This window comes from Oryx dammah, unplaced genomic scaffold (genome assembly GCF_014754425.2).
Source record: "Oryx dammah isolate SB20612 unplaced genomic scaffold, SCBI_Odam_1.1 HiC_scaffold_26, whole genome shotgun sequence".
Classification (NCBI taxonomy): Eukaryota; Metazoa; Chordata; class Mammalia; order Artiodactyla; family Bovidae; genus Oryx; species Oryx dammah.
The window spans coordinates 76,988,926-77,012,054 of record NW_024070210.1 but is presented as its reverse complement, the minus strand read 5'-3'; the positions used below and the strand labels follow the sequence as shown (position 1 = coordinate 77,012,054).

The 23,129-nt window shown below is 40.2% G+C and overlaps 2 gene segments (V, D, J or C); both read right to left on the bottom strand.

Moving 5' to 3' along the window:
• Positions 1-408: 408 nt before the first annotated feature.
• LOC120853702 lies at positions 409-1,027 on the bottom strand. The segment is given in 2 exon segments: positions 409-767; positions 976-1,027. Coding segments are annotated over 2 exon segments (411 nt in total).
• A 15,543-nt stretch (positions 1,028-16,570) lies between these two features.
• On the bottom strand, positions 16,571-17,259 carry LOC120853701. The segment is given in 2 exon segments: positions 16,571-16,995; positions 17,211-17,259. Coding segments are annotated over 2 exon segments (474 nt in total).
• Between the last annotated feature and the right edge of the window lie 5,870 nt (positions 17,260-23,129).

Here is a 23,129-nt window from a genome sequence, read left to right as displayed (position 1 = left end):
AACACTGAGTAAGGTTTATTGTTCTTATTCACTTTGCTGCACTTGTAGGATGGGATGGTGCAAGTGTCTGTTGGGACACATTCTGGTGAGGCAGATCTGAACATTCTTGAGACATCTAACTAATCAGGATAACAACTTTATTGGAGTTATTTTTTTCTCTGAATTCTTCTCACTTTTTACCACTTTTGAGTTCAGCATACTGTGGTTGAATATTTATTTTATTTTTGTCCTTTTATCAGCTATTCTGCTAGTTCCAAGTTAGAAGTCTCTAGTGCAGAAGGAAATACAGATTGAGAAAGGAAGATAACGACCAAAGTTCATAATCTGTAGGGCCGAAAAGTGTCTGTGATTAAAACTGTACCAGTGTAGGTAAGAAATAATCAACATTGCAAATGCCCTGTGGTGGCCTCACGTGTGACTGTGGCTGCAGGAGGGGCTGAGCCCGTGGAGGGTTTGTGTAGAGGCTGCAGGGGCCTGGGGAACACTGTGCTGCACAGCACAGAAGTAAGTGCCTGAGTCTGTGGTCTGCGAAGAGGAAATGTGCAGTGAGCTGCGGCGTTCTTTAGGGATTGTCGTGGCATTGAATCTTCCATCCTGTTTTGTTCCTGAAGGAATGTTAAACAGGTGGATAAGGCGGCCGCTGGGGTTCTGAAGATACCACTGTACACTGGTCACGGAGGCAGAAAACTTGCACCTCAGCACGTGGCTGGCTCCCTCCTGGAGACTCAGGGCTGGGGGACTCTGCTCCACATCCAGCCCTCGCACACCTGATGAGAAACAGAAACGGTCACAGGAGAAGGTCATTGTAACTCTGACAAAATCGTGGAAGTGACCCCTCCCCCCCCACACACACACACACACAACTCCCGTAGATGACGATAGAAAGTCTGCAGGACTTGTCAGTTCCTCTCTCTCTCTCAACAATACAGCAGCTGCTCAATCCTTCAGATGCCCTGTGAGGCAGCCCCAACTCACAGCAGACCTGGGCAAACAAAAGCCCCAGCACAGTGCCCGCTAGCCTCTTCATGATGCTTCCTCTTCTTACTGAGACATTTTCACTCTAAGATACTTCACTAAACCCTGAGAGGGTGAGTGTCATAAGTCCTTGTGGAAATGTTCCTGCTTCTGCAGCCAATCAGCTCACCCAACAAATCCTGCTCAGGTCCTCACTTTGCGACAGAAAGCCCCGCCCTCCCACCTCAACCAATTCAGAATGGGCTGCAGAAGAGTGAGGAGAGTGAGAAATAGAAAGGTCATTATGTTAGGACTTTAGGGTCATTCCCTAAGAACATTGCAAAGAAGGCAGACTCTGATTTGAATTTGTGGAGGATTTTAGGGAAGAGAAAACAAACATTAACCATCTAGCTGGCATGGATGCAGATTCTTGCAAAATGAAATTTTATTTCCCAGAAGTTCTCAGGATCCTTTCCCCCCCGCCCTTTGGTATCTCTTATGCACTCACCTGTGATTCTGAAGGGTGCTCACGAATCAACACAGTATTCATAGCAGTCTTGGCTGGAACACTTTGCAGTATTAAACAGGTTTACTTTTAAAATATATATATTTATTTTAGACTAAACCTGCATAAAGAGTGATATTATTTTTGTTACTTGATGAGCATTGAAAATAGAATTGTAAATAGCTTTATTTTTATTAAAACTAACAGTTTTATTTTTATTTTTGTTAAAACTCATTCATGTCGAAGTACAGCAAAACCCACCACAATACTGTAAAATAATCAAGACAATTAATTAAGACAAATTAATTAATTTAAAACGTTTTATTTATTTAAAATAAATTTTAAATAAAATTTCAGGTTTAAATAAATTTTATTTTATTATTTTTTAAATTAGAGAATAATTGCTTTACATTGTTGGGTCAGTTTCTGCTGCACAACAAAGTGAAACAGTTAGTATTATATATATATCCCCTCCCTCTTTAGCCTCCCTCTAATGCTCTAGTTCCTCACAGAGCACCAGCATGGGCTCCCTGTTTATATTGCAACTTCCCATTAGTTATCTACTTTACACAAAATGCATTTTAACTGTTAACTATTGTTATTTGTATTCTGCTTTTTGCCTCTACTAGGTTATTTTTTAAAAAAATAAGGATTTTTAAAACATATGAAAGGCAAGTCTTTGCTTTTTCTCAGACTCTATGAATAATAATGGTTCTGTGTATATGGATTTTGAGGTAAAAAGGATGGAAAATGAGGACCTGTATATTTTCACTGAGGTAAAATTACAGTGATCTGCAGACACGAGGATCAGATGAACAGTTCAAGATTATGGCAAATGTTTACTAAAGGAACTGTGAGAAATAGTGTAGAAAAATAAAGTTGATCAAAATCAATTATTATTGGGCACACAGTGGATATTAGAGGAGTTGAATTAGAAGAGAGAAAAGAGGAGAGGGGCAACCAGAGTGGGTCACTTGGACTTTGCATGAAAATGTGTTTAACCTAGAATGCCTGTTACAGGGAACCTCTAGATAAAGAGGTTTTCCCTTCCTACTCTATTGTCTGGACATACAAGAAGAGATGGGGAAGTTAACTAGAGGGAGGACGAGTCGCACCTCCTCCTCAGGGAGCCCCTTCGAGCCAGGGACGTGGCTGTGAGGCAAGTCACCGACTGGGCTCCAGTTCTTCCTGCAACAGCAGTGCTGAATCAGTGAGACCAGGACGGACCTCGGAGAAGGCAATGGCACCCCACTCCAGTACTCTCGCCTGGAAAATCCCATGGACTCAGGAGCCTGGTAGGCTGCAGTCCCTGGAGTCGCTAAGGGTCGGACACAACTGAGCGACTTCACTTTCATTTTTCACTTTCATGCATTGGAGAAGGAAATGGCAACCCACTCCAGTGTTCTTACCAAGAGAATCCCAGGGACGGGGGAGCCTGGCGGGCTGCCGTCTATGGGGTCACACAGAGTCGGACACGACAGAAGCGACTTAGCAGCAGCAGCAGGATGGACCTGCTTATAATGAGACAGTGTCTCTATTCAGACTTCAACCAGAACTCTGTTTATTCTATAGAGGCAGCAGCATGGAATATAATGTTACTGATTCCCTATGAAGAACATTCCCAACAGGAGAAGGGTGGTAAAGAACATGGCTATACAGGAAGGAAGCAGAGAGCCATATTGCAGAAGATCTCCCTTGAGGAGCAGGAAGGAATGTGCCAGAGTGTGCTGAGTCATATTACAGGGAAATCTGAGATTCAAAGGATCCCAATGCAAGCAAGTTCTAGTGACTATCAATAGGAGATGCTTCCTTGATAATCACTGCTCCTGGTGTTGAACCTGTTCAAATATGCACCTCAGTGAGCTGTGAGGTACAGAAGCTCATAGAGGTGAAATGGAGCTTTTATTAGAGGTGACATTTCCAGTTAATGCAACATCACCCCCTGGAGGTCAACAATTAGAGAAAATTTCCTATTGAGTCTTTTGTGCCCCTCCCTATTTCCTCCCTATTCTTTTTTTTATTATTATAAATTTATTTATTTTAATTGGAGGTTAATTACTTTACAATATTGTGTTGGTTTTGCCATACATCAACATGAATCCGCCACAGGTATACACGTGTTCCCAATCCTGAACCCCCCTCCCCCTTCCCTCCCTGAACCATCCCTCTGGATCGTCCCAGTGCACCAGCCCCAAGCATCCAGTATTGTGCATCAAACCTGGACTGGTGATTCATTTCTTATATGATATTATACATGTTTCAATGCCATTCTCCCAATTCATCCCACCCTCTCCCTCTCCCACAGAGTCCAAAAGACTGTTCTACATATCTGTGTTTCTTTAGCTGTCTCGCTTACAGGGTTATCATTACCATCTTTCTGAATTCCGTGTATATGCATTCAGTTCACTTCAGTTCAGTCGCTCAGTCGTGTCCGACTCTTTGCAACCCCGTGAATCGCAGCACTCCAGGCCTCCCTGTCCATCACCAACTTCCGGAGTTCACTCAGACTCACGTCCATCGACTCAGAGATGCCATCCAGCCATCTCATCCCCTGTTGTCGCCTTCTCTCCCACCCTCAATCCCTCCCTGCATCAGAGTCTTTCCAATGAGTCAACTCTATGCATGAGGTGGCCAAAGTACTGAAGTTTCAACTTTAGCATCATTCCTTCCAAAGAAATCCCAGGGCTGATCTCCTTCAGAATGGACTGGTTGGATGTCCTTGCAGTCCAAGGGACTCTCAAGAGTCTTCTCCAACACCACAGTTCACACGCATCAATTCTTCGGCACTCAGCCTTCTTCACAGTCCAACTCTCACATCCATACATGAGCACAGGAAAAACCATAGCTTTAACTAGATGGAACTTAGTTGGCAAAGTAATGTCTCTGCTTTTGAATATGCTATCTAGGTTGGTCATAACTTTTCTTCCAAGGAGTAAGTGTCTTTTAATTTCATGGCTGCAATCACCATCTGCCATGATTTTGGAGCCCTAAAAAATAAAGTCTGACACTGTTACCACTGTTTCCCTATTTGCCATGAAGTGATGGGACCGGATGCCATGATCTTCATTTTCTGAATGTTGAGCTTTAAGCCAACTTTTTCACTCTCCTCTTGCACTTTCATCAAGAGGCTTTTTAGATCCTCTTCACTTTCTGCCATAAGGGTGGTGTTATCTGCATATCTGAGGTTACTGATATTTCTCCCGGCAATCTTGATTCCAGCTTGTGTTTCTTCCAGTCCAGCATTTCTCATGATGTACTCTGCATAGAAGTTAAATAAGCAGGGTGACAATATATAGCCTTGACGTACTCCTTTTCCTATTTAGAACCAGTCTGTTGTTCCATGTCCAGTTCCAATTGTTGCTTCCTGACCTGCATACAGATTTCTCAAGAGGCAGGTCAGGTGGTCTGGTATTCCCATCTGTTTCACAGTTGTCCACAGTTTATTGTGATACACACAGTCAAAGACTTTGGCATAGTCAATAAAGCAGAAATAAATGTTTTTCTGGAACTCTGTTGCTTTTTTCATGATCCAGTGGATGTTGGCAACTTGCTCTCTGGTTCCTCTGCCTTTTTCTAAAACCAGCTTGAACATCAGAAAGTTCACAGTTCACTTATTGCTGAAGCCCAGCTTGGAGAATTTTGCATTAGTATACTGTATTGGTTTTTTTCTTTCTGCCTTACTTCACTCTGTGTAATAGGCTCCAGTTTCATCCACCTCATTAGAAGTGATTCAAATGTATTCTTTTTTTCTTAATTTATTTTTTATTTTACTTTACAATTCTGTATTGGTTTTGCCATACATTGACATGAATCCACCACGTGCGTTCCCAAACGTGAACCCCCCTCCCATCCCCTTCCCCATAACATCTCTCTGGGTCATCCCTGTGTACCAGCCCCAGGCGTGCCATATCCTGCATCGGACATAGACTGGCAATTCGATTCTTACATGATATTATACATGTTTCAATGCTATTCTCCCAAATCATCTCACCCTCTCCCTCTGAGTCCAAAAGTCTGCTATACACATCTGTGTCTTTTTTGCTGTCCTGCATACAGGGTCATCATTGCCATCTTTCTAAATTCCATATATATGTGTTAGTATACTGTATTGGTGTTTTTCTTTCTGGCTTACTTTACTCTGTATAATCGGCTCCATTTTCATCCATCTCATCAGAACTGATTCAAATGTATTCTTTTTAATGGCTGAGTAATACTCCATTGTGTATATGTACCACAGCTTTCTTATCCATTCATCTGCTGATGGACATCTAGGTTGTTTCCATGTCCTGGCTATTATAAACAGTGTTGCGATGAATATTCGGGTATATGTGTCTCTTTCCATTCTGGTTTCCTCGGTGTGTATGCCCAGCAGTGGGATTGCTGGGTCATAAGGCAGCTCTATTTGCAATTTTTTAAGGAATCTCCACACTGTTCTCCATAGTGACTGTACTAGTTTGCATTTCCACGAACAGTGTAAGAGGGTTCCCTTTTCTCCACATCCTCTCCAGCATTTATTGCTTGCAGATTTTTGGATCACAGCCATTCTGACTGGTGTGAAGTGGTACCTCATTGTGGTTTTGATTTGCATTTCTCTAATGATGAGTGATGTTGAGCATCTTTTCATGTGTTTGTTAGCCATCCATATGTCTTCTTTGGAAAAATGTCTATTTAGTTCTTTGGCCTATTTTTTGATCGGGTCGTTTATTTTTCTGGAATTGAGCTGCAGGAGTTGCTTGTATATTTTTGAGATTAGTTGTTTGTCAGTTGCTTCATTTGCTATTATTTTCTCCCATTCGGAAGGCTGTCTTTTCACTTTGCTTATATTTTCCTTTGTTGTGCAGAAGCTTTTAATTTTAATTAGGTCCCATTGGTTTATTTTTGCTTTTATTTCCAGAATTCTGGGAGGTGGATCATAGAGGATCCTGCTGTGGTTTATGTCGGAGAGTGTTTTGCCTATGTTCTCTTCTAGGAGTTTTATAGTTTCTGGTCTTACATTTAGATCTTTAATCCATTTTGAGTTTATCTTTGTGTGCAGTGTTAGAAAGTGATCTAGTTTCATTCTTTTACAAGTGGTTGACCAGTTTTCCCAGCACCACTTGTTAAAGAGATTGTCTTTACTCCATTGTATATTCTTGCCTCCTTTGTCAAAGATAAGGTGTCCATATGTGTGTGGATTTATCTCTGGGCTTTCTATTTTGTTCCATTGGTCTCTATTTCTGTCTTTGTGCCAGTACCATACTGTCTTGATGACTGTGGCTTTGTAGTAGAGCCTGAAGTCAGGCAAGTTGATTCTTCCAGTTCCATTCTTCTTTCTCAAGATTGCTTTGGCTCTTTGAGGTTTTTAGTATTTCCACACAAATCTTGAAATTATTTGTTCTAGTTCTGTGAAAAATATCGCTGGTAGCTTGATAGGGATTGCATTGAATTTGTAAATTGCTTTGGGTAATATACTCATTTTCACTATATTGATTCTTCTGATCCATGAACATGGTACATTTCTCCATTAGTGTCCTCTTTGATTTCTTTCATCAGTGTTTTATAGTTTTCTATATATAGGTCTTTAGTTTCTTTAGGTAGATATATTCCTAAGTATTTTATTCTTTTTGTTGCAATGGTGAATGGAATTGTTTCCTTAATTTCTTTTTCTACTTTCTCATTATTAGTGTATAGGAATGCAAGGGATTTCTGTGTGTTGATTTTATATCCTGCAACTTTACTATATTCATTAATTAGCTCTAGTAATTTTCTGGTAGAGTCTTTAGGGTTTTCTACGTAGAGGATCAGACCCATCACAAGCACGGAAATTGAAACTGCAATCAGAAATCTTCCAGCAAACAAAAGCCCAGGTCCAGATGGCTTCACAGCTGAATTCTACCAAAAATTCTGCGAAGAGCTAACACCTATCCTACTCAAACTCTTCCAGAAAATTGCACAGGAAGGGAAACTTCCAAACTCATTCTATGAGGCCACCATCACCCTAATACCAAAACCTGACAAAGATACTACAAAAAAAGAAAACTACAGGCCAATATCACTGATGAACATAGATGCAAAAATCCTCAACAAAATTCTAGCAATCAGAATCCAACAACACATTAAAAAGATCATACACCATGACCAAGTGGGCTTTATCCCAGGAATGCAAGGATTCTTCAACATCCGCAAATCAATCAATGTAATTCACCACATTAACAAATTGAAAAATAAAAGCCATATGATTATCTCAATAGATGCAGAGAGGCCTTTGACAAGATTCAACATCCATTTATGATAAAAACTCTCCAGAAAGCAGGAATAGAAGGAACATACCTCAACATAATAAAAGCTATATATGACAAACCCACAGCAAACATTACCCTCAATGGTGAAAAATTGAAAGCATTTCCCCTAAAGTCAAATGTATTCTTTTTAATGGCTGAGTAATACTCCATTGTGTATATGTACCACAGCTTTCTTATCCATTCATCTGCTGATGGACATCTAGGTTGCTTCCATGTCCTGGCTATTATAAACAGTGCTGCGATGAACATTGGGGTACATGTGTCTCTTTCAATTCTGGTTTCCTCGGTGTGTATGCCCAGCAGTGGGATTTCTGGGTCAAAAGGCAGTTCTATTTCCAGTTTTTTAAGGAATCTCCACACTATCCTCCATAGTAGCTGAACTAGTTTGCATTCCCACCAACAATGTAAGAGGGTTCCCTTTTCTCCACACCCTCTCCAGCATTTATTGCTTCTAGACTTTTGGATCGCAGCCATTCTGACTGGCGTGAAATGGTACCTCATTGTGGTTTTGATTTGCATTTCTCTGATAATAAGTGATGTTGAGCATTTTTTCATGTGTTTGTTAGCCATCTGTATGTCTTCTTTGGAGAAATGTCTATTTAGTTCTTTGGCCCATTTTTTTATTGGGTCATTTATTTTTCTGGAATTGAGCTGCAGGAGTTGTTTGTATATTTTTGAGATTAGTTGTTTGTCAGTTGCTTCATTTGCTATTATTTTCTCCCACTCAGAAGACTGTCTTTTCACCTTGCTTATAGTTTCCTTTGTTGTGCAGAAGCTTTTAAGTTTAATTAGGTCTGATTTGTTTATTTTTGCTTTTATTTCCAATATTCTGGGAGGTGGGTCATAGAGGATCCTGCTGTGATTTATGTCAGAGAGTGTTTTTCCCATGTTCTCCTTTAGGAGTTTTATAGTTTCTGGTCTTATGTTTAGGTCTTCAATTCATTTTGAGTTTATTTTTGTGTATGGTGTTAGAAAGTGTTCTAGTTTCATTCTTTTACAATAGTGAAAATGAGTATACTACTCAAAGCAATCTATAGATTCAATTCAATCCCTATCAAGCTACCAATGGTATTTTTTCACAGAGCTAGAACAAGTAATTTCACAATTTTTATGGAAAAACAGAAAAACCTCGAATAGCCAAAGCAATCTTGAGAAAGAAGAATGGAACTGGAGGAATCAACCTGCCTGACTTCAGCCTCTACTACAAAGTCTTCCCTATTCGTACCTAGGCTTGAATTTCTTCCCATTCTAAGCTGATAAGAGTGTTTTCTGGGGTTTGCACATTAAATTGCTGTTGCTGTTGTTCAGTCACTAAGTTGTGTCTGACTCTGCAATGTCGTGGACAACAGCATGCCAGGCTTCCCTGTCCTTCATTATCTCCCAATATGCTCAAACTCATGTTCCCTGGTAGCTCAACTGGTAAAGAATCCACCCACAATGCAGAAGACCCCGCATGGATTCCTGGGTTGGGAAGACCCACTGGAGAAGGGATAGGCTACCCACTCCAGTATTCTTGGACTTCCCTCGTGGCTCAGCTGGTAAAGAATCTGCCCACAATGCAGGAGACCTGGGGTCAGTCCCTGAGTTGGGAAGATCCCTTGGAGAAGGGAAAGACTACTCACTCCAGTATTCTGGCCTGGAGAATTCCAGGGACTGTATAGTCTGTGGAGTTGCAAAGGGTAGGACATGAGCAACTTTCACTGATGCTATCCCACTATCTCATCCTTTGTCACCATCTTCTCCTCCTGCCCTCGGTTTTTCCCAGCATCAAGGTCTTTTCCAATGAGTTAGCTCTTTGCATCAGGTGGCCAGAGTATCAGAGAATCAGGTTCAGCATCAGTCCTTTCAAAGAATATTCAGAGTTGATTTCCAGTAGGATTGACCGCTTTGATCTCCACACTCTCCCAGGACTCTCAAGAGTCTTCTCCAGTACCACAATTCAAAATGATCAGTTCTGTGCTCAGCCTTCTTTAGGGTCCAACTCTCACACTCATTTATGACTACTGGGAAAACCATAGCCTTGACTATATGGATCTTTGTTGGCAAAGTGATGCCTCTGTTTTTTAATACACTATGTAGGTTTGTCATAGCTTATCTTTCAAGGAGAAAGAAAGTGAAAGTGAAGTCACTCAGTTGTGTCCGACTCTTTGCGACCTCATGGACCTACCAAGCTCCGTGGTCCATGGGATTTTCCAGGCAAGAATACTGGAGTGGGCTGCCATTTCCTTCTCCAGGGGATCTTCCCAACTCAGGGAATGGACCCAGGTCTCCTGCATTGCAGACAGACACTTTACTGTCTGAGCCACAAGTGTCTTTTAATTTCATGGCTGCAGTCACCATCTCCAGTGATTTTGCAACCTAAAAATATAATATTTGCCCAGTGATTTTGCAACCTAAAAATATAATATTTGCCACAGCTACCACTTTTCCCCCATCTATTTGCCATGAAGTGATGGGACCAGATGTCTTGATTTTAATTTTTTGAATGTTGACTTTCAAGCCAGCTTTTTCTTTCTGCTCTTTCAACGTCATCAAGAGGCTCTTTAGTTCCTCTTTGCTTTCTGCCATTAGGGTGGTGTCATCTGCATATCTGAGGTTATTGATATTTCTCCCAGAAGTTTTGGTTTCAGCTTGTGATTCATCCAGCCTAGGGTCCTGCATAATGTACTCTGCATAGACTTAAAAAAGCATGGTGACAATAACAGCCCCAACATACTCCAGTCCCAATTTTGAACCATTCTGCTGTTCTATGTCTGATTCTAACTGTAGCTGTACAGCTTTCTCAGGAGACAGTGGTGAACTTCCCCTATCATTGCTCCTTTCAGATATTGAGTGGTTTTTACAAATGCAGAAGGTTGAACTAAACCAAAATCAAAATCTCCAATGAGTTAATGAGACATAATTGACTGTTGTGGTATAAACCATGCAGATTTCCATGCCAGGTGTGTGAGAAGAAGGCATATCTCCATGTTGCATTCATGCACGTGAAAACTAGAAGGTCTAGTCTCAGGATGTAGCAACAGTGAAGTTTTTTTTTTTTTTTTTCTTAGATTTTATTTATTTATTTATTTTTTACTTTACAATATTGTTTAAATGTTGCCCTAGCTGAGCCACATTATTTTGTTTGACATCTTTGAATAATCATTTAGTGCACTTTAAATCACGGTAAAAGAGAAGGCTAGAGATCTCACTCAATGATATGGCCAATATACCGGTAGGAGTCAAGGTTCCCGGTGTTCACTAACAGTCCATTTAGCTGAGGGAGCTACAGTGACTGGAATGCCTGTTTATCTATGTTTACTGCTTATCTATCCTGATTACTGAAAACACTGTGTAGTTCATTGAATTTCCCTTTTCCTTCCCACACACGACTCTTTCTCAAGAAAGAGCAGCAGCAGGCACGACTTTGGGTATGGGCTGCAGGGGACTGAGGGGCATTGTGTGGAGGCACAGAGGTACGTGGCTGAGTCTTCAGGCTGGGATCCTCTGATGTACATGGAGCTGTAGCCCTCCTTAGTATTCAGAGTGACTCTCACTCATCCTTGCTTCTTTTCACCCCCATTTATACTCATCACAAACAGGTTCTTGGGGCTTTTTGCAGGTTCCCATCTGTACCAATGTAAAGCATAGAAAGAGCTGGAAGGGAAACTGCAGGTGAAATTGGAGCTCTTTCCTTCCTGAAACCAGAACAAGACAGGATGCTTTTCCACAGTCAAAAGGCTGCTCACTCCTGTTCAGAAAGACAGTGTCAGTCATAGAAACTGATTTCTCTACAGAGTGTTCATTCTTCACATTCTCAAATATTAGAATCTGAAGGTGCCCAACTACAAAATCTTCTTTCCAATGAACAACTGAAATAAGCAAAGGAAACAGCATGTTTGTTCAGTCACTAAGTCATGTTTGACTCTTTGCAACCCATGGAATGAGACACACTAGTCTCCTCTGTCCTCCACTATGTCCTGGAGTTTGCTCAAATCCATGTCCATTGAGTCAGGGATGCTATCTAACAACATCATTTCATCTCACCTAAACAGTATAGGGTAGGTGCTAAAAGTCAGAGCAGTGTCTTCCACTTACTCAAACTTAAATTGTGGTGTGAAAAGTGAAACAGGATTGGAAGGCATCTCAATAGCCAAATCCTGCCTAAATTCCCAAGAAAAGAGATGCAGCTACGGTTAATAAAGGAATATCTGAAAAGTCTCATTAATGCCTCCTATTTAGAAGTATGAACATATGGTTGGGGAGGGAATGCTAGATAAACAGTAGTGTAGTGTCGTGAAAGTCGCTTAGTTGTGTCCAATTCTTTGCAACCCCAGGGACTGTAACCAACCAGGCTCTGCTGTCCATGGGATTCTCGGGGCAAGAATACTGCAGTGGGCTGCCATGCCCTCCTCCAGGAGATCTTCCTGACCTAGGGATTGAACCCCCATTTCGTATGCTTCCAGCATTGGCAGGTGAGTTCTTTACCACTAGCACCACCTGGGAAGCCCTGACACACAGAAGTCACCACAAATCAATTTACTTTTTTTTCCCTCCAGATCACAGCAATCAGCCAACTTGCAGCAATCAGCCCACTTGAGGATAAGATTGTGAGGACAAGACCACACCATTCAAAAAGCTCATTTGCTATGGAGCTTATTTCTGATGAGACTACTAATTTCTTGGTAAATTTACCCACATATTGGAGGGGCTTTGTCCAAACAAGGAAGTATATATCTCCAATAGCAGAGAGCATTCCTTCAACTAATAAGGCAGAATCTTGAAATCTAAAGCCATCATAATTATTTAAAATAGAGGCCAAGCCAATTGACCACTAGGTAAATTAAGTAAATATTGCCTGAAGAGGCTTGCAAGGTAGAAATGTTGGCATCTAGATAAAAAAATCAAAATGAGTCCAACTTAGGCTTTTATTTTAGAGTTTGAATAGTGTGAACTCTAGAAATACTTTTATCTTTTGCACTACATACATACACACACACACACACACACACACACATATAATGGGTTTCCCAGGTGGCTCAGTGATAAACAATCCACCTGGAATGGAGAAGATGCAAGTTTGATTACTGGGTCAGGAAGATTCCCTAGAGAAGGAGATGACAACCCACTCCAGTATTCTTGCCTGGAAAATGCCATGGACAGAAGAGCCTGGTATGCTATAGTCCGTAGGATCGCAAAGAGTCAGACACGACTGCAGCAACTTAGTATATATATAAATATATATATATATAGTCACTAAGTCATGTCTGACATTTTGGGGACCCCATGGACTGTAGCCTGCCAGATTCCTCTATCCACGGGATATTGCAGGTAAGAATACTGGAGTGGGTTGCATTTCCTCCTCCAAGGGACCTTCCTGACTCAGGGATGGAGTCTCCTGTGTCCCCTGCATTGCATTCTTTACCGGTTGAGGTATATATATGTGGAAGCTTCTATATATAGAGAGATGGAAGCGTCTAGGAAATTCACTTAATCTATATATATTATATTACCTTCCTGGGTCCACTTGCTCATGCGGATTGCAGTGAAGCAAAATTCAGTGTTTATCACAGGACACCAAGCAAGTAGTCCAGGCAGCCAGGACTCAAAAGGCTGGAATTCACCGATGGCCTAGTGTGTAGGTGACTATCACTGAGGATGAGTCAGATAGAGCTTTGTGACTAAGCAACAACCAAGCATCACAGTAGAGAAGCAAAGACAAGGGGCACAGGGCTTGATAGGGAAACAAGCTTAGAGTGTTAAAGGAATAAAATCTCTTCGTAGCCCTTGTTTTTCCCAGCACACTATTACACAAGAAACTTACTAAGGCAACCAGCACTGTTAACTGGTTAGTGGACGATTTCCTCATCTACTGATCCTGGGGCAATTGAACCTATGGTTTGGCATTTTCTTTCCTAGTTCCCTTTAGCTTCCAGTTTAAACCAGTAATGTCACCACCACTAAGACATCTAGCCACTATGTTCTGGGGTTAAGTGCTTCTCCATAGTCCAAATCTTGCTCCTAAGGAGCCCCCTAAAATGATATACTCTGGCTGGCAATAAAAGCCAGAGATGCTTTTCACAGTTAAGAGAGTTTTGGCTCATTTCACGTAGATTAAGAAAATGGGAATAATGAAACCTACCTCACAGGATTTTTATATTTAAATTAGATAATGAATCTGGAATGCAAACCAGTGCCTGACAAAGAGAAAGCTCAATAAATACCAACTTTCTTTGTTCTAGTAAAACCTACATGTCCTTCAATGTCCAGGTCTGTGACCTATTACTGTTTGTTCTTTACTCCACATTGGTTCAATGATGGAAGCTTCTAGGAAATTCACTTAATCAATTATTTTTCTGGAGACAGTCATTATTTTTCCCTATTCCCTGAGGTCATATTTTCCTAGCCACATTGACACACTCAGAATACTGAAAGGACCCAGATGGAACCCTCAGATAAAGTTTTATTTTCATTAAAGTTTTTATATATTTATTACCTATTGGATATCACATTTCTCAGTTGGCTTTCCAAGATTTTTTTCATTCTCATTATTGTTTTCTTATTGATTTGAGGAACTTTTAACATATTCTGTTTAACATAATCTTCATCTGAGTCCTTTTTCAGAAATACATATTGCAAATATAGTTTATCAGTCTGCACTGACTTTCAAAACTCTTAGTAATGATTTATAACAAACACAATTTAAAAATACATTTTCATGTTCATAAGATACTACCCTGAAAGTTTGTTAGTTTTTTTCTCTTTAAGCATTTTAAAAATATTTTACCTTGGTGGCTTCCATTGCTTCTGATGTGAAGCTAGGTGTCATTCTTAATGATGTTTCCCAGAATACAATATGGAAAGTTTCCATGGGTATTGGCAAGATTGTTTCCACTTAAATAGATTTTTGAATTTGCCTTCAATGTATTGCAGTGAGAGTCGCAATCTTCTGCCAAAACCAGAGTGGTGGACTTGCAGAATTCCTTATTCAAATTTATGGCTTTCCTCATAGCATTGCTCCTGAATAAGGAGATTGTTTTATAGGAAGTCAAGTATAGCACTGAGTGGAAATGCTTGCTATGAGCAAAGAGGTTATGGGATGGGTGGTAGAAGAGGTAGTTATAAATACCAGCTATAATCATGTGGTCATTTGCAGGAATGAGAACAATAATACTTATGTGAATTTGTTTTTTCATTTTGATATTAATATATTTATGTATTACATTAACCAATTTTAACTCCCCTCTCCCATTTGCTTGCCTGTAGTAACATAAGATATGCTAATATAAGTCAATCTTATATCTTATTTCAGCTTAGTAGCAAAGATAAAGGATTCAATGGGAGACTGTGGCTTAGCTAGAAAAGAAAATAACTTCACCCACAAATGGACAAATGAACTTGCTATAATCTTTGCAGGATGAGGTTGGAATCTTTTGGGTTGAATGAGGAATTACTGCATTTTATTAGCAAGAAATATGTTGTTGGAAAAGACTCTTGAGAGTCTGCAAGGAGATCAAGCCAGTCAATCCTAAAGGAAATCAACCCTGAATATTCATTGGAAGGACTGATGCTGAAGCTGAAACTCCAGTAATTTGGCCACTTGATGAGAAGAGCCACTCATTGGGAAAGACCCTGGTGCTTGGAAAGATTGAACACAAAAGGAGAAGGGGGCAGCAGAGGATGAGATGGTTAGATAGCATTACCAAATGAAGGGACGTGAATTTGAGCAAACTCTGGAAGATGGTGGAGGATAGAGGAGCCAGCCTGGCATGCTGCAGTCCATGGGGGTCACAAAAAGTCAGACATGACTTAGTGACTGAACAGCAACAACAACATTAGCAAGAAGCATAGTTTTACTTTCTTTATTCAAAATTTGTTCAGAGAGTACAGATGGACGCCAGCTTAACAAAGAGGGTACTGTAGGAGCCTTGTACTATCTAAACTAACTGGAAATATCTTTCCCAGAAAGTGCTTCCCATATTGTTCTTGGTTAGGGTTGGCCACGAAAGAAATTTGTGTAACATTTGCAAGGTGACTGTGATGAAGCAGCCATAGGTTTCATGTTTTGGGGGTTGGTTCAGGGCTCCAGGGATTGTGGTTGCTCACTCATGTTGCTGCTGATCTGATAGCTCAACTTATTGTTGACTCACAGCTCCTTCACTTCCCACCAAACCTCGTCCTCATCTTCTCTTTGTTTTGGGCCAAGTATGCAGGTAGCATGAAGCCAAATGACACCCACTTCTCCTAAGGTTACCCACTACTATGAGACTGAAGGAGGTGAGACAAAGACAAATTTTAGTGTGTCTTTGTGGATTCCATTTACCTCATGGCTGTAGTTTGTCCTTATGAGTCATAGTTTGTCCATGCTTTGGTCTATATCCAACTTTCTTCTTCAAATATTACTCTAGCTGACAAAAAATGAGTTCAGTCTCAGCATCAGATACCAAGATAACAGTTTCGTATACACTCTTCCACCAGATCTAGCAATTACCTGAGTTCTAATCTTTATAACTAATTTCTTATTCCACACCACTGTTGGTTCTGCTTCTTTGTACCTTCAGCAACACAAGACTAAGAACAAAGGACTAAGGAAATTATTTTTTATGATGGTTCCAAGTAACTATACCCAGATTTGTGATGTGAGTGTATTTTAGTGAAACTGTCACTTTTAATTATTTATGGAGCAAGTTTACACAACTTTACACATGTTCTGTATGATTGATTTAAAGTCAAAAATTCAAGAGGAAAATGTTAACAGTAGAAAATTACTCTGGACATCAAATAACAAGAAAGAAGCTTTTATTTAGAATTAAATTCTATGATCCAGACCACAGATGAAGCAACCACACGGTTACCATTTTTTGCTGGGATCTGCAGGTGTGCATTTCAGCTGGAGTCCTGCAGCAGGGAGGCTCTCTCTTATTAAGCTCTGGGGTTTTTTTTCAGCTTTTCCCATTACTTCAACCACTGTGAGTTCACGGAGAGCACAGAAGTACTTTGCAGTATCTTCCAGCTGTAAGGCTGAAATGGTGAAGCTGATGGACTTATCTGCTTTCTGGAAGTTTACAGAGTAGCGGCCGTCCCTTGCATTCCCTTCTTCTGAATACTGACGAATGAGGTAAGTCATCGGTCCCCTGGGAAGCTGCTTGTACCAAAAAATGGAGTAGGCGTCCATGTACCAACTTACTTCATACAGACAGTTCAGAGTGACTGACTGCTCCACTTGATGGGTTATGTCTGGCTGGTCTTGAGTAACTTTCTGGGCCACACCAGATCCTGCGGAAAAAATCAGAAAAGAGAGATGAAGCAGTGAATAAAATAGTGTAGAATTAGACTCATTTAGGTCTCCAAAATAAAAACTAAACTGAAATCCTAAGATGCTTGCTTTTCCCCAGTCCTCCTTTCCTCCCCAAGTCCCGGTGAATCACCACGTGTCTGTGTGCAGCCCTTACACCCTGAACACGCACACCCATGTTTGAGAGCATTCCTACCAGAGAAGGTGAAAGCCAGGAACACCCAGGGCAGACTGGAGAGCGGCATGAGGCACAGAGTCCCCTGCTCAAATCTGTTTAATTGTGCCTCAAGCTGAGAGTTCAGTGTCTCTAAGTGCCTGAGAGCACATATACATAGTACCTGGGTTCCTTGTGACTCTCCCCCAAGACAGGAAGTGGGGGTTGTCATGTAGATCAACCACATGGTCTGTGCACAGATGGAAAAAGTCTAGTTCAGTTCAGTCGCTCAGTCCTTTCCGACTCTTTGGGACCCCATGGACTGCAGCATGCCAGGCTTCCCTGTCCATCACCAGCTTGCAGAGTTTACTCAAAGTCATGTCCATTGAGTCAGTGATGCCATCCAACCATCTCATCCTCTGTCATTCTGTTCTCTCCTGCCTTCAATTTTCCCCAGCATCAGGGTCTTTTCAAATGAGTCAGTTTTTCGCATCAGGTGGTCAAAGTATTCGAGTTTCAGCTTCAGTATCAGTCCTTTCAATGAATATTCAGGACTGATTTCCTTTAGGAGGGACTAGTTTAATCTCCTTGCAGCCCAAGAGGCTCTCAAGAGTTTTCTCCAATGCTACAGTTCAAAAGCATCAATCCTTTGGTACTCAGCTTTCTTTATGGTCCAACTCTCACATCCATACATGACTACTGGAAAAACCATAGCTTTAATATGACTACTGTCTGGCTCACCACAAATCTTTACTTTGTCTACCTATTTTTCCCTGGTCATTATCTTTGGCAGATCCTGAAAAGGGGCATGAAGAAAGCAATTAATATTAAAGGTTTGAACTGAGGGAAACTGAAGATTAAACAAGTTGACATACGTCTGTAATTATTCCATAAAATGATTTTTCCATCGTGTTAAAGATATAATTTTGCGTAGCCTATGAAACATTCTTGTAATCTACTGATTAGTCATTCATTAGCCTTTACTTACTTGTCTCCATCCAGAATCTAGTGACTGTTTTAAAACATTGACAGATCTTAGGCCTTCTGGGTGAAAAGCAATCTTATCCAAAATAATTAATGTATCTCTCTTTTTTTTTTTTTTTTAACTGAGTTCCAGGGCTCTACTCAGATTTTTCAATAAATAAAATTACTTCAACATAAAATGATTTTTAAAAAATCAGTCTATCTGAATTTCAGAGCCTATTCAGTGGTTTGTATTTAAATGAAATTATAACAGGAATAAAATATTCTTTTGAAATCTGATATTGATTCTTATGTATTAGACTTTGAGGGGGATCAGGGTATTCAATCCTATTACCTCTAAATGTAGAATTGTACTTATTAGATGATGAGTCCTAGAATTATCATGTCATATTTTCTGTCTCATTGGTCCAGAGTATCCAGTCTCACTTGTTAGTCACTCATTATTATTTCTCTTTGTAAAATAAAGTTAAGATAGACATGCTGGAGTTTTCTCTGATGTAATGCTATAATGCACTCCTATGAAACTTAACATCTACTGACTGCAAACGCTTAGTACCTGTCAACCCCACAGAAGTTGGTGACTGAAGTTTTGTACACTGTTTCATGTTCATGTGGAATGTAGCTGTCAATCTTCCATTTGGTTTCATTGCTGTAATAGATGAATTAATATAAAAGAACCAAAAGCAAATAGACAAGTAGAAAAGAAAATACAGACAAGTTCTAAAACAGTGCCAGTTCACATAATTTAAGATCAAAGTAACTCATGAATGAGTGAAGCAGAAAGGAAAGGTTGTATTTATCTGAGATAAACACCTTCTGTCCCATTTCACTTCTGAGTGCTGATAGGCAATGAATGCCTGGGCTTGAAATTATTTGTAATTCAGCAGAGGAGATCAGCCCTGGGATTTCTTTGGAAGGAATGATGCTAAAGCTGAAACCAGTACTTTGGCCACCTCGTGTGAAGTGTTGACTCATTGGAAAAGACTGATGCTGGGAGGGATTGGGGGTAGGAGGAGAAGGGGATGATAGAGGATGAGATGGCTGGATGGCATCACCGACTCAATGGATATGAGTCCGAGTGAACTCTGGGAGTTGGTGATGGACAGGGAGGCCTGGCGTGCTGCTATTCATGGGGTCGCAAAGAGTTGGACACGACTGAGCGACTGAACTCAACTGAAGCAGAGGAGATCATGAATGACCACAGCAGCCAGTGCAGCATCATGATATTATAAAATATAGATATATATTGATATAATCATTACATATATATTAAGAAACTGATACTGATAAAACTTTTTATCAAAATACAGACCATAATATTACACATCAGTTTTTATATGTGCTCTTTGGTTTTGATATGAGGCTCTATGAAGTTTTATCATATATTTAGGTTCCTATACCACCACTAAAATCATGACACAGAATTGTTCCATTTCTCTGAAGAAACCCTCTTTGCATACCCTCCCCATCCCTGCCATTCTTTACAACCCCAGTAACTATTGATTCCCTTTTCATCTCTGTATTTTGTCCTTTTGAGAATGTTGTGTAAGTAGAATCGTATTAGGTATATAATCATAACAATTCAATAAGTGTAATCATACACCATGTCGCCTCTGAGATTGACTTTTTTTTCATCCAGCATAGCATCCTGAGATCCATCTAGGCTATATTTGTTTAGTCGTTAAGTCCTGTCTGACTCTTTTATGACCCCATATACTGTAGCCCACCAGGCTCCTTTGTCCATGGAATTTCCCAGGCAAAAATACTGGTCTGAGTTGCCATTTCCTTCTCCAGGAAATCTTCCCAACCCGGGGATAAAACCCAGATCTTCTGCTTTTCAGGCAGATCCTTTACCACTGATCCACGTAGGAAGGCCCATCTAGGCTACTAAATGTATCAGTAGTCTATTTCTTTTAATAGCTATAAAACTGTCACCAACTTATGATATTGATTTCGGTTTTTTGACTTTCCAGTGGTAAGAAAGCGATACACATTCAGTAGAAACCATACTTGGAATTTTTTAATTTGATCTTTTCCCATCCTAGCAACTGCTACTGCTGCTAAGTCGCTTCAGTCGTGTCCGACTCTGTGTGACCCCATAGATGGCAGCCCACCAGGCTCTGCCATCCTTGGGATTCTCCAGGCAAGAACACTGGAGTGGGTTGCCATTTCCTTCTCCAATGCACTAAAGTGAAAAGTGAAAGTGAAGTCACTCAGTCGTGTCTGACCCTCAGCGACCCCATGGACTGCAGCCTTCCAGGCTCCTCCGCCCATAGGATTTTCCAGGCAAGAGTACTGGAGTGGAGTGCCATTGTCTTCTCCAATCCTAGCAACATGTGGCATAATATTCCCTGATGATTCTGGGCAGCAGCAGTGAGCTGAGCTCCTGGCCAGCCCTGAAATCATGAGGGTAAACAATCGACACACTTACATTCATTCTGTACTCATACAACCATTCTGGTTTTCACTTTCAGTGTGTGTGTGCTAAGTCGCTGCTGTCGTGTCTGACTCTTTGTGACACTCTGGACTGTAGCCCAGCGGGCTCCTCTGTCCCTGGGATTCTCTAGGCAAGAATACTGGAGTGGGCTGCCGTGTCCTCCTCCAGGGACTCTTCCCCATCCAGGGATTGAACCTGTGTCTTATATGTCTCCCTCATTGGCAGGCAGGTTCTTTACCACTAGCATCACCTGGGAAGCCCCACTTTAAGTACAGTACTCAATAAATTACATGAGATTTTCAACACTTTTGTATAAAACAGACTTTGTGGTAGATGATTTCTCCCATCTGTAGGCTAATGTAAATGTTGAGCACCTTTAAGGGAGGCTAGGTTAGGTATATTAAATGCATTTGCCATCTATGATACTCTCAACTGAAAATGGTTTATTGAGACACAGCTCTATTGAAAGTTGAGAAAAATCTGTAAATAAGATGTCATTGTACAGATGTATTACACTTGCATTTACCCAGTGAAAGATACCTGGCTGATTTCCAGTTTTTGGTGACCACAAATATAGTTGCCAAGAATATTCAGGTACAGATTTTTGTGTGAATGTAAATTTTTCAAGCATAAATACCCAGGAGTGTGCTTTGCTGAGTTGTAAGGTAAGTGAGTACTTAAGCTTATGCAAACTTGGACTTGGACTGTTTTCCAGAATGACTGGACCATTCATCCACCAGCAATGTATGAGTGATCCAATTTCTCTGCATCTTTGCCAGAATTTGGTACTGTCAGTATTTTTAATTTTAGCCTTAAGGATAGATGTGAAGTGGCATTTCTTTGTGGCTTAATTTGCACTTCCCTAACTACTAATAACACTGACCATCTCTCTATATGCTTATTTCCTTACTACATAGCTCTTTAGTAAAGCGTCTGAATCTTTTGCCCAGGTGTCAACTAGATTGTTTGTTTCTTCCTGCTGAGTTTAGAACAGTTCATTGTATTCTAAATAGTTTTTTGATGAAAATGTATTTTGCAAATATTTCCTGCCATTCTGTGGTTTATCTTTTTCCATCTCTTAATAGTGTCTTTCACAGAGCAAACATTTTTAATTTTGATGAAATCTAAGTTATTTATGTGGTAGGGATTCTGTTTTTGGTGTCAAGTCAAAAATCTTTTTGTCTAACCCTAGATCATGAAGATATTCTCTTATATTTTTCCTAAAAGATTTAATATTACATGTTATAGTTGGATGTATAGTTCATTTTGAGACTGTACACAATTTTTTGTACAAGATGTGATATTTAGTTCAATTTTATTATTTCCCAAGAATATGCAATCATTCCAACCTCATTTGCTCATAAGACTATGTTGTTACCTCTATTGAACTATCTTTGCATTTGACAAAAAATAAGTTTTCCTGTGTGGCTCTACTTCTACACATTTACTCAGTGACATAAACTTGTTAATGATATTCTTTCATTACATTTATAACATTACAGAGCTTGTAGAAGGGTTCTCTTTTTTATTACTTATACTTATGTTAATTATTTGTCTTTTTTCTTTTTTCCTTGATAATTATACCTAGGAATATATCAATTTTATTAATCATTTTAACAAAATTAAATTTGTATTTCATGGTTATCACTATAGTTTTATTTATATTTCACCAATTAAACAATTCATTATTACATCTTTCATTTTAGGTTGAGTTTAATTTGCTTTTCTATCATTTTTTGCTGAGTCTTCATAACAGTTTTCAACGTCTTTCTTTAGTAATATAAGTACTTAAAAAGATAAATTTCCTTCTATGTATTATTTGAGCTCCATCTCATACATATTTATATAATATGCTCTCACAATATTTACTTTCAAAATATTTTCTACTGGCCATTGTAATTGTTTCTTTAACCTAGAGTTATTTTAAAGTTAGTGCATGTAACCCAAATATTTTGGAGTTTCTATAGACATCTCTTTGCACTTGATTTTCTATATCATTTCCATCTTTGGTCAAAGAATAAATTCTGTATATTTCAGTTTTATTAAATATATTGATTGTTATGCACACGCTGACGCGTGTGTGTTTGTATGTATGTGTTTCATCTACACAGCAGGGTGTGGCTGGAGCCTCGGTTTGTATACAGGCTGCAGGTGCCTGGGGAGCACTGTGCTGCGCAGCACAGAAGTAAGTGCCCGAGTCTGTGGTCTGCGAAGAGGAAATGTGCAGTGAGCTGCGGCGTTCTGCAGGGACTGTGGTGGCCTTTAATCTTCCATCCTGCTTTGTCCCTGAAGGAATGTAAAACAGGTGGATGAGGTGGCCCCCAGGGTTCTGAAGATACCAATTCACACTCTGTGAGGAAGTGGAAAAATTACACTGAAGCGTGTAGCTGGCTGCCTCCTGGAGACTCAGAGCTGGGGGACTCTGCTCCACATCCACCCCTCGCACACCTGATGAGGAAAGAGAAACTGTCACTGGTGAGGGTCACTGTAACTCCTACTAAACCCTGAAAGTGCCCTCCCCATCCCCATAGATGATGACA